This window comes from Pseudophryne corroboree, chromosome 6, assembly GCF_028390025.1.
Source record: "Pseudophryne corroboree isolate aPseCor3 chromosome 6, aPseCor3.hap2, whole genome shotgun sequence".
Lineage (NCBI taxonomy): Eukaryota > Metazoa > Chordata > Amphibia > Anura > Myobatrachidae > Pseudophryne > Pseudophryne corroboree.
In genome coordinates, this window is record NC_086449.1 from 326,535,029 (window position 1) to 326,547,834 (window position 12,806).

Genomic DNA, 12,806 nt, shown 5'->3' on the forward strand with positions numbered 1-12,806 from the left:
TAAATGGGTGTGTGTTTCTATATTATGTATGTATGTATGTATGTATGCATGTGTGTGTGTGTATATATATATATATATATATATATATATATATTACTACCTGCACTCACTGTGCTGTTTGCTTATATAAAGAAATAAAAGGGCAGAGGGCACTCACCATTTCCAGCTGTATCAATCTTGCAGTACAGTGCTTTATTGTTTACCACCAGTGTCTGCTGTTTCAGTCCCATTTTGGACTTTTTCATGGTTAGCAACACCACTCCAGTGGAAAGATCATGGGTAAAAAAACAAACAACTAGAGCCCATAAATAAGTAACAGGTGCAGCTTATCAGGTGAGGACAATCATATACACCATGCTGGGATAGTAGCCATGCTGGATTGCACACCCAGGAGTTCACATAGTAACTTCCTTATAACACCCATAGTAAAAAGTTCCATGGATGCAAAAGCTCAACACAGAAAACACCAATCATGGGGGTTCAGTGGGCGTGGTCAAGCGGCTCAACAGCGACACTGAACACGCACAAGCACAATGCCGTCAGTGCACCATGGAATGCATCAGGTGTAGTATATCCCCAGCAAGAGGAATTAACAAATAGCAATAGCTGTATTAATATACACACTCATGTATCTGATCTATAGCAGGATAGACAAATGATCCAGAGCAGTGTTCTGTTCCTGACCATTCCACCTAATTTACTATGGCGGCTAATTAGGCTTAAACAATTGATAGGAATTGTACGGTTTAGCATCAATCCATTTATTCAGCCCTGGTAACTACAATGAAGTTGGAAGTTTGGAAGAAGAGAGTAATATAGTAGGTGTAATTAGAGATGCTAGAGAGTATGTAATAATAGGAACACACTCAGGGCCTCAATGTCCATACCAGTGTACCTCTATTACATTTAATACTACAGTAGGGTTCAGCCCACATTTGTCAGTACTGCCAAGGTTAAAACATAGACATATAGAATGTTACTGCAGATAAGAACCACCTGGCCCATCTAGTCTGCCCATTTTTTAACTTTTGGTAACCTCAACCCTATTTGATCCTTAGTTCTTTGGAAGAATTTTTGTATCCCAAGAATTTTTAAATTTGCTCTACTGTCTTAGCCTCAACCACCTCTGATGGGAGGCTATTCCACCTATCCACTACCCTATATATGAAGTCATTTTTTATTAAATACCTCCTGAACCTAGCTCCCTCCAGTTTCAGTGCATGTCCTTGTGTTTGTATATTTTTCTGCATTTGAAGAATGTTTTCCTGTACCTTGTTAAAACCCATGATATAGTTAAATGTTTCTATAATGTCCCCCCTTCCCTTCTCTGCTCCTGACTATACATATTAAGATCTTTTAGTCTTTCCAGGTAAGTTTTGTGATGTAGGCCATGCACCATTTTAGTTGCCCTTCTTTGTACGCTCTCTAATGTATTTATATACTTCTGGAGATATGGAGGCTAATTCAGACCTTTTCGCTCACTAGGGTTTTTTGCAGTCCTGCGTTCGCATAGTCTCCGCCCATAGGGGAGTGTATTTTAGCTTTGCAAGTGTGCAAACACATATACCAGAGCTGTACAAAAAGATTTTGTACAGTCTCTGAGTAGCAGTCTCTGAGTCAGCCGCTGCGATCACATCAGCCTGTCTGGGACCAGAATTGACTTCAGGAACCCTCCCTTCAAACACTTGAACACGCCTGAGTTTTTAAAAACACTCCCAGAAAACGGTCAGTTGCCACCCACAAATTCCTTCTTCCTGTCAATCTCCTTGCGAACGCCCGTGCGAATGGATCCTTCGCAAAAACCCATCGCTGAGCGGCGATCCGCTTTGTACCCGTGCGACACGCCCAGTTTAGACCTGATCGCCCGCTGTACGAAAACGCAGCCTAGCGATCAGGTCTGAATTAGCCCCAGGACACAGCATTCCAGATGAGGCCGTACCAATGACCTATACAGTGGCATTATCACTTCTTTCTTTCTGCTGCTGATACCTTTCCCTATGCAACCAAGCATCTGACTAGCCTTCCTCATTGCCTTGTTACATTGCTTACCTGCCTTTATGTCCCCTTAAATAGTGACTCTTAGATCCCTTTCCTCCTCAGTAGTTTCCATGATTGTACCGTTAATACTATATTTAGCATTTGGTTCTGCTCTATTCCTTCATAAATACCCTCCTTAATTCAGGAAAGAATAAAGATCAAATTATACAGTATATTACAGAATACCTATATAATAATAACATGTCTTCCAGAAATGTCCATGTTTAATCTGTTTACCTGCTATCAGTTTTTTAAATCTTAATTTTCAATAACCTTTGAATGGGAGGAAACAGATTAGGCAGGTGTTCTGTCAATGTAATAAGAAAGGTGGTGGTCTATGTGGGGGTGACGGAGCAATTTCTCATCAGATTTAGTAAAATGTCAGTGCTGTGTGACTTTCACTAATCCTATCTAACCTACCATCACCCTTTTTAGATCTAACATTAAAAGACCAGCAGATGAAGGAACTCCAGAAACAGAATGAGTTGAGAATGCTGGAGATCCAACACTTTAAGAGCCAGCTGCAGGCCACAAAAGTAAATATACATTATGGTTGATAAAACTGTTCAGCTATGTAATGCAATGGTTATCATCAGAGATACCAACAGGTAAGACACTTTCATAGGGCTAGTTGTTGTTAGTGGCCCCACTTCTAAAAAAACCTAATACATTCACTGTTACCCCCTTACTTGTGCACACAGCCTTAGTCGCTGACCAGTAGGGCTAATTTGCTACCAATGAAAGGGCAAAAGACATTCACAAAAGCAGTAGAAAATCAGAAGCTAAATGTCAAAGTGAAAACTTTGGTCATGGCAAGTGGTACAGAACGATGATAACGACGCAAGTCATGGTCAGCAGGAATTATCCAAAAGATAACATCCAGGTCTCGAAATAAATCCTGCAACAGACGTCTGAGGATACAAGATCCTGACTTCTAAATGCACTGTCACTTTAAGGTGTGTACATTCTCTCTTAACCAAACACAATTAGATGTAAACCAAAAAAGCCTAGAATTGGCTACTGACGATACTATTGGCCAATGAGTGCATTTGATTGCACAACTGAAACATACTGATCTGATTTAACAGTTTGAGCTAAAACTGTATATAGATTATTTAAACAGGTAGTCTGTAGTTGCAAATACTTGGTTGTCAAAAATTTTAACAACCAAACAGTCCGCTCTCCACTGTGAATTAAAAAGGGCAGTAACACAGTCACAAGTAATTCTTTGACCATATAAAGGCACAATGCCTCCTTCTATCATCTTTGCTTTACAGTAGGTGGTGCATTATTTCGCCTGGTGTGTATGCAGCTGATGACGAGCGATGCATGGCCCCGTGGGTCATTAACAACCATCGGTCTCGACCGTGCATGCAGCTCAATTTGGACTCATCGTCCAAAGCTGCATGCTACAGGCGGCATCGGCATGATGTCACTGTGCGACATCGCACAGTGTGTATGCCCGCTTTCGGGCAGCCTGGCCCGGGAAGGGAAACAGTAGGCGATGTCGCTCGCTGAGCACATCACCTAGGCCCTCATTCCGAGTTGTTCGCTCGGTAATTTTCTTCGCATCGCAGCAATTTTCCGCTAATTGCGCATGCGCAATGTTCGCACTGCGACTGCGCCAAGTAAATTTGCTATGCAGTTAGGTATTTTACTCACGGCATTACGTGGTTTTTTCTTCGTTCTGGTGATCGTAATGTGATTGACAGGAAGTGGGTGTTTCTGGGCGGAAACTGGCCGTTTTATGGGTGTGTGTGAAAAAACGCTGCCGTTTCTGGGAAAAACGCGGGAGTGTCTGAAGAAACGGGGGAGTGTCAGGGCGAATGCTGGGAGTGTTTGTGACGTCAAACCAGGAACGAAACTGACTGAACTGATCGCAGTTGCCGAGTAAGTCTGGAGCTACTCAGAAACTGCTAAGAAGTGTCTATTCGCAATTCTGCTAATCTTTCGTTCGCAATTTTACTATGCTAAGATTCACTCCCAGTAGGCGGCGGCTTAGCGTGTGCAAAGCTGCTAAAAGCAGCTTGCGAGCGAACAACTCGGAATGAGGGCCCTAGTGCGTACCCACCTTAAGTCGCAGCCAAAGAAAGATTTGCTGTGTCTGTGCGATGAAAGCTGCCTATTAAAGTACTGCGCAATCCTTCTTAAATCACCATCGCAATAATATTAAAATAATATTGATAAGTGTGTAACACAAGTATGTGTCACTCTCTGCAGTTTAAATTAGTATTTAGTGATTTCAGAGATTCACAAATATATCAATTATTGCTAGTTTTACAGTTTTACAGTTATTCCCACCACCTGTTATAAAATGTCATATTTAACTTTTGTTTTGGCCATACATGTGGTCACAGCTAGTCAGATATATGTAAGATGTTACAGCATCCCACAGTACATACATATTACAATTTGCGGCTATGTGTGATAGTTATACTCTCTTTAGCCGGCTATGGATGCCTCCCTTTGCTGCTTAACATAACAAGCAGTGTCCCGTATTTAGCTCATTTTCTCCTGTAATCTTCAACATCGCAATCCTTTTGTTCACCCTTGCACTTGCTTTGTCTCCCAGACTCAACCATTTTCTGTTTCCAGAAAAGTCTACAAAGTCTACAAGATGAAACCGCAACACAACGGTCACTTCTTGAGGCTGAACTCAGAAGACAGGCAGGGAAGTTGGAGGAGCTTGGTAGTAGGGCTGCAGTAGGAATAGAGCAGCTTACCGATGCCAGCACTCAGGTTGGTGATATCACAGTTATGTGTCAACTTGCTGATTACAGAAACTTCAAGTCCCCTCTTAACATGTTTATTTTTTATCTTAATTACCTGTGATAACTTTGTACTATTCTTATTGTAATTCATTTAGGGCAGGCTAAATATAGGCTGGTACATATAATAATGACTAAAGCCGGACTTGGCCATGTCTTATACTATCAGTAGATTGATTAAATCACGTTGGTGTATTAACTAGTGATGAGCGAGTTCGGTTCCTCGGGATCCGAACCCCCCCAAACTTCACCCATTTTACACGGTTCCGAGGCAGACTTGAATCTTCCCGCCTTGCTCGGTTAACTTGAACGCCCCCGAACGTCATCATCCCGCTGTCGGATTCTCGCGAGATTCGTATTCTATATAAGGAGCCGTGCGTCGCCGCCATTTTCACTCGTGCTTTGGAGATGATAGCGAGAGGACGTGGCTGCGTTCTCTCAGTTTCTGTTTTCAGTGTGCTGCAAATATCTGTGCTCAGTGTGCTTGCAAATATCTGTGCTCAGTGTGCTGAAAATATCTACGTTCTCTGCCTGAAAAACGCTCCATATCTGTGCTGCATTGTAGTATATAGTAGGAGGACAGTGCAGAATTTTGCTGTGACCACCAGTATATATATAGCAGTATGGTACAGTAGTCCATTGCTCTACCTCTGTGTCGTCAAGTATACTATGCATACATACCTGTGCTGCATTTTAGTTGTGCGCAGTATATAGTAGGAGGACAGTGCAGAATTTTGCTGACCAAGAGTATATATATAGCAAGAAAAGAATTTTGGCTGCTGGTACCACCAGGCGCCTACATGCAATATATGTCCAAGTGCTTACGTGCAGAATGCATAAAATTAAAAAGCATATATACAACCCTTAGGTCGACGTGAAAGTCCAGTTCTCACTCCTCACACTTCCTCCTCTTAATATGGTAGCATGTAAAACAGAGGGGAGAGGAAAACCACATGTGCAGTACAGTAATTTAATAACATATACACACATACATGGGACATGGACAATCACAATAAGAACATAATAAAAGGTGCAGGGTAATAAAATTTCCAAGTGTGACCAGGGCCGTCTTAACAGTAATGTGGGCCCCTGGGCACAGCAAAGCACTGGGGCCCCTACCCATCCTCCAGCAGTAGGGGTGGGGGGTGCTATCAGTGGCAGCTTTGATGTCCCGCGGGCGGTAGGGGTTGTTCTGTCTTCCTCTCAGCATGTAGAACCTGGAGCAGTAATTTCTGCTAATTACTCCTTTACTGCACAGATGGGGCAGGAGGGAGAACACTAAACTGTAGAATGGGGCATTGTGCTGGATGAAGTGGCCCTGATACATGACTTTCAGGGTGGTAGGGGGTGTTTAATACGTAGGGGAGGAGTGGATGGTTGTGCGGCTTAATATATATCATTTTCTGGTGTGAGGGCAGCTTGCTTGACTGCAGATATCTCAAGTTCCTGGTAATAGATTTCTTAGCTTTTAATAGGATAAAAACTATAGGGACTCACCTTTCAGGAGGTGCTGGGGACTTGTAGATCAGCGTTAAGGAACTAGAGCAGTCCTCCAATGAAAATATAAAACTGCATACCAGGCGTGTGGAGCTGGAGCAGAGACCGGCTGCTTGAAGGCAGATATCTCTGGTTCTGGGCATAGTAGGGCCAAGTTGCCATTGTCCACTGAAAGGGGAGAGTCCCAGCATTTGGAGTATACCCTCGGAAAAACTCTATGTCAGACAGAACCTAAGATATCTGGCTTGGAAGAGCAACTAACAGGCTTGGATGGGGACCACTGCTTTGAAGTCGGATATCTCTGGTTTCCTAGGGCCGATTTTCAAAAATCTGGTACCCATGGAAAGAGGGGACCCTCAGCTATTAGCCTAGGGCCCTTATACTCATGGGGCCCTTGGGCAAGAGCCCATTGAGCCCATACGAAAAGACGGCCCTGAGTGTGACAGCCACAATGGGATTGCAGAGCAATTACCAGAGAGTCCGAGAACCCAAAAGAGTCCTCAAACAAGTTCTTTAATTTCCAGAGTCCGCCCGGGCAGGAGCTGGAAAGTCCCTGGTCATTGGAAATGCAGACCACCGTGAACGCTGACCACAACTGAAGTACGCCAACGCGTTTCAACTCCCGTCCCTGGAGTCTTTCTCAAGGCTGGATATTACCTGCATACTCCCCATCCAAATATTTAAACATTTCTGTAGCCAATCACAAGTAACGTCATGACAAATTTCTCCTGTCACTGCGTGTGCGTGCCGCCGGGTTACCATGGTGACAGGAAGCTCCTCTCCGTCGCTTCCGTCCTCGGGTTTGTGGTGCTGTTTCCATGGTAACCCGATATTGCGGAACGTCACTTCCGGTTACAATGCCCTCCGTCAAGTTGTCATAGTAACTAGCCGGCCCGCCTCTCTTAGCAGCGCGTCTTTGCTGCCTCCGAGTCCCGGTATCTATTGTCATGGTTACGCTGTCAACAAAACCCGTTATGGACGGCTCCAAATGTTCAGTATTTAATCCTTTACAAAAAATATTCGTCCAGCATATATGTCTGGTGATTTCAACAGCAGAATTGTAAATTAATTCTAAAAATAGAAAAATACATAGAATAAAACACAAAATCTAATTACAAATACAATGGCTAGTATGAAACTAACCAGATTAAAAAACCTCACAAGAACCACTTCAATTCAAAGTCATTATTAAGACCCATAGGATGCAAAGTATTAAATTCATAGATAAAATGCATCTCGCTTTTAGCTAAAAGTGTAGCAACATCCCGATGTCGCGGCCCGCATTTAACCACCTTAATAGCTCCAAATCTAGCTATCCCACTTGTGGAGCTCTTATGATGCATTTTAAAGTGGTTTGACAGGGCATGAGACTCCAAACTCTTCTTAATGTTCCTACAGTGTTTGCTTACACGTACTTTAAGGGGTCTAGTGGTTCGCCCTATATAAAAGAGGTGACACCTGCACTCAATAAAATAAAGACGGAAGCGACGGAGAGGAGCTTCCTGTCACCATGGTAACCCGGCGGCACGCACACGCAGTGACAGGAGAAATTTGTCATGACGTTACTTGTGATTGGCTACAGAAATGTTTAAATATTTGGATGGGGAGTATGCAGGTAATATCCAGCCTTGAGAAAGACTCCAGGAACGGGAGTTGAAACGCGTTGGCGTACTTCAGTTGTGGTCAGCGTTCACGGTGGTCTGCAGTTCCAATGACCAGGGACTTTCCAGCTCCTGCCCGGGCGGACTCTGGAAATTAAAGAACTTGTTTGAGGACTCTTTTGGGTTCTCGGACTCTCTGGTAATTGCTCTGCAATCCCATTGTGGCTGTCACACTTGGAAATTTTATTACCCTGCACCTTTTATTATGTTCTTATTGTGATTGTCCATGTCCCATGTATGTGTGTATATGTTATTAAATTACTGTACTGCACATGTGGTTTTCCTCTCCCCTCTGTTTTACATGCTACCATATTAAGAGGAGGAAGTGTGAGGAGTGAGAACTGGACTTTCACGTCGACCTAAGGGTTGTATATATGCTTTTTAATTTTATGCATTCTGCACGTAAGCACTTGGACATATATTGCATGTAGGCGCCTGGTGGTACCAGCAGCCAAAATTCTTTTCTTGTCTAACAATTTGTGGTGTTTTGGAGAAACACCGTTTCTGGCTACGGGGACTATAAGGCAGCCCTTTTTTTAGACTGCGCGACACGCGGGACACCTTGACAGATTCTTCTTTTCTAGTATATATATATATAGCAGTACGGTACAGTAGTCCACTGCTCTACCTCTGTGTCGTCAAGTATACTATCCATCCATACCTGTGCTGCATTTTAGTTGTGCGCAGTATATAGTAGGAGGACAGTGCAGAATTTTGCTGACCACCAGTATATATATATAGCAGTACGGTACAGTAGTCCACTGCTCTACCTCTGTGTCGTCAAGTATACTACAAAAGTTCAGTAAAATGACCCATAAATCAAAATTAAAAGCGTCTGATGAGAAGCGTAAACTTGCCAATATGTCATTTACGACACGGAGTGGCTAGGAACGGCTGAGGCCCTGGCCTATGTTCATGGCTAGTGGTTCAGATTCACATGAGGATGGAAGCACTCATCCTCTCGCTAGAAAACTGCAGTGCCACTCCTAGATGGGCCAGGTGTTTGTGTCGGCCACTTGGGTCGTTTAGCTTAGTCACACAGCTACCTCATTGCACCTCTTTTTTTCTTTGCATCATGTGCTGTTTGGGGACTATTTTTTAAATCTGCCATCCTGTCTGACACTGCAGTGCCACTCCTAGATGGGCCAGGTGTTTGTGTCGGCCACTTGGGTCGTTTAGCTTAGTCACACAGCTACCTCATTGCATCTCTTTTTTTCTTTGCATCATGTGCTGTTTGAAGACTATTTTTTAAATCTGCCATCCTGTCTGACACTGCAGTGCCACTTCTAGATGGGCCAGGTGTTTGTGTCGGCCACTTGGGTCGCTTAGCTTAGTCACACAGCTACCTCATTGCACCTCTTTTTTTTCTTTGCATCATGTGCTGTTTGGGGACTATTTTTTAAATCTGCCATCCTGTCTGACATTGCAGTGCCACTCCTAGATGGGCCAGGTGTTTGTGTCGGCCACTTTGGTCGCTTAGCTTAGTCACACAGCTACCTCATTGCACCTCTTTTTTTTTTCTTTGCATCATGTGCTGTTTGGGGACTATTTTTTAAATCTGCCATCCTGTCTGACACTGCAGTGCCACTCCTAGATGGGCCAGGTGTTTGTGTCGGCCACTTGGGTCGCTTAGCTTAGTCACACAGCTACCTCATTGCACCTCTTTTTTTCTTTGCATCATGTGCTGTTTGGGGACTATTTTTTAAATCTGCCATCCTGTCTGACACTGCAGTGCCACTCCTAGATGGGCCAGGTGTTTGTGTCGGCCACTTGGGTCGCTCAGCTTAGCCACCCAGCGACCTCAGTGCAAATTTTAGGACTAAAAATAATATTGTGAGGTGTTCAGAATAGACTGGAAATGAGTGGAAATTATGGTTATTGAAGTTAATAATACTATGGGATCAAAATGAACCCCAAATTCTATGATTTAAGCTGTTTTTGAGGTGTTTTTGTAAAAAAACACCCGAATCCAAAACACACCCGAATCCGACAAAAAATTTTCAGGGAGGTTTTGCCCAAACGCGTCCGAATCCAAAACACGGTCGCGGAACCGAATCCAAAACCAAAACACAAAACCCGAAAAATTTCCGGTGCACATCACTAGTATTAACCATATTTTCTCAGTGGGAAGTTCTAGAGTCCATGTGCGGAGATGGTGAAAGAGACATTACTTCATTCAGCGAAGGGGAACAGAATGTCCTTGAGGACTCTATGGAAATCACTGAGAAAACATCCATAATAGTAAGTGAGAAAATGTGTTTGGATTATAAGAAGTCCTTGCATTATGACTGCCAGAGTTTCTAAAACATGTAGGGTAGGATGTGGTGACCGAGAGGAATTTCTAGCGCTGGTACAGCAACTTCTTGGGACCCAGGGTTGGACCGGCCCACAGGGGTACAGGGGAAACCGCCGGTGGGCCCCACTGACTTTTTGGGGTGGCGCCCCTCTTCCTCTCCACTATGGATAAGGTTCCAGACTGTGCACTTGAAGTTTACATTATACATGTTACCTTATACTGCACAGGACTATGGTGTATTACTCTGATACATTATCATGCATGCATTAGCCGTATTTACTATATATATTTATCAAGGAGCCCAGCACATGCACTCTCTCATGGTTAGGCAAAGCAATGTGGCTTCAGGAGACTGGCCACACCTCTAAACATGGGCCCCTACCACTGCAATATCCCGGTGGGCCCTGTATGCCTCAGTCCGACACTGTTGGGACCCCCTACATAGATGCTTAGGATGAAGGAGGCGTAGTCACACCAGGATGGGGATGTAGCCACACTATGCTGGGGCGTGGCTTTGCTCTCTGGGGGCATGTCTAGCACATGAGAAGCATTAGCAGTGGTGAATGTCTCACTAGGAACATGCCTAGGGGCACCACTTGCTGGGGGCAGCACAGCAGGTTGCCCACACCATAACAAAGCAGCTTTTTTAATTTTTTGCTGCAGAGGTATGTAGTAGACAGAGATGTGGGGGGTAAGGTTTGGGCTGTACCCTAACTCATTGCTGCCTGCAGGGAGGGGGAGGTGTGAGTGGGCGACATGTATATCAGGTGACAGAGATGCATCAGAAACTAGGACCCAGGACTGCACTCACATTCCACTGAATGGGGCTGATTGTTGGGGACCAGGACTGTCTGGCCCTCCCTGCGCTGCATGAGGGGAGCATGTAGAGCACCGCAGATAGCTCCTGACACTCCTGCATGGAAACTTTCTCCTTGGAACCCGAGTAAGAGCTAAGGACTTCCCTTTGTGTGCAAATCAGGCTGCAGCCTGCTAGGACTCGTGTGCAGGTTGGTCCTATCCTGTCTGGGGAGAAGCAGCGTGACACGGTGCCAGGATGCATGGGCTGAGGTCATAGGCAAACGCAGGGGGGGGGGATTTCCCTATCCTCTTGGCAAGTGGTTCAAATTATGAAAACAATAGCAATGGTATATAACACGATAACTAGAGCTACCACCACATAATGCAGTTTAAGGGACAGAGCAGAGCTGCTGCACGTGCCCAGTGGTAGCATCTTCTTCTACCAAGTTTGCTGTGTGAATCCTCAATCAGTACACTGGACAAGAGAGTAGCTACCAGGAAGAAAAGACAGGAGCCTTACCATGAGGTGGGAGAATGTGTGCTTAAAAAGTGCAGGACTGGTTCTATTATGTTTGTAATATTTATTTATTATGATATGTTTAATCTTTTTCCTGACTACTTATTTATATTATTTAAATGTGTGATACAGCCTATACTATAGACCATCTATAGTGTTAAATATTAATACTGTATTCCATACAGTATACATTAATGTCCAGGGTCTTTACTAGGTTCTTCTACCGCTCCCCCAGACTCCCACAATTGCTCCAACGTTCCTCAGAGTGGGAGAGTGTGTACTGCATTTGGAAACCCCCCTCTAGAAATCCTGCGTTTGCCACTGGCTGAGGTAGCTGGGGACATCTAGTCATATGTGCCATGTATTACTAACACTGCACCTGAACTTTGCAATGCTTAGCATGCTTGATCTTGTGCCAGTGCGTGTGCTGCACAGAGTCACTGAGAGGGTGCATTATTATTATTATTATTATTATTATTATTATTAGAGGAAATGCATTTTTTGCAGGGGGTTGGGGGAGGGAGGCAATAGTGACACTCACAGACACTGCAATATAGATTGTGGGGGAATAGGTTTATTTATTACACACAACACACAGGCAGGCCTCTTCTGGTACTCATGTATATATGTCCTCACTTTGATTTAGTAAGCCTGAGTCATTCCAGTAAAAGTGACATTGATTATTATTATCCTTTATTTATACGGTTAGACAAGGGATCCACAGCGCCCATTACAGAGTACATAAACAAATGAGCTAAACAGCACTAAGTGTTCAAGACAATATAGGACAAGTACGGAAAACTAGGGGTTAGGTGCCACCAAAGGGAGTATCGCATATAAGATAGTGTAAGTAGGAGAAGGAAATGCACAATGAGGGGAGAAGACCCTGCTCTTGTGAGCTTACACACATTGATGTGACATTCCTTCACTGACATATCTATAAATATGATTTTCAAATTGTTTTATACAGTTTTATGCTGTGTTTCAGCCAGTACTAGGAATTGTATAGGCAGAGCCGTAACTAGACATTTGGTGCCCTGTGCCAGAAAAAGAAATGGTGCCCCCTCTTCCACCATATTTAAAACAGGTACAGTGCACGACGAAGGCACACGCCCAAAATACAAGTACAGTAGAGCTCACATTATGCCAGGTAGAGCTTACATTATGCCAGGTAGAGTCCCTGATACACATTATGCCAGGTATAAATCCTGATACACATTATGTCAGGTAGA

At 43.9% G+C, this 12,806-nt stretch overlaps 1 protein-coding gene across 1 annotated transcript in view; it reads left to right on the forward strand.

The window, feature by feature from the left end:
* LOC134932173 (uncharacterized) overlaps positions 1-12,806 on the forward strand; it is a 138,214-nt gene that overhangs the window by 28,606 nt on the left and 96,802 nt on the right. The window contains exons 9-11 of the mRNA XM_063926340.1: positions 2,473-2,573; positions 4,633-4,776; positions 10,088-10,204. Of these exons, the coding sequence (XP_063782410.1) occupies positions 2,473-2,573; positions 4,633-4,776; positions 10,088-10,204 (362 nt within the window). The remainder of the gene's footprint in view (positions 1-2,472; positions 2,574-4,632; positions 4,777-10,087; positions 10,205-12,806) is intronic.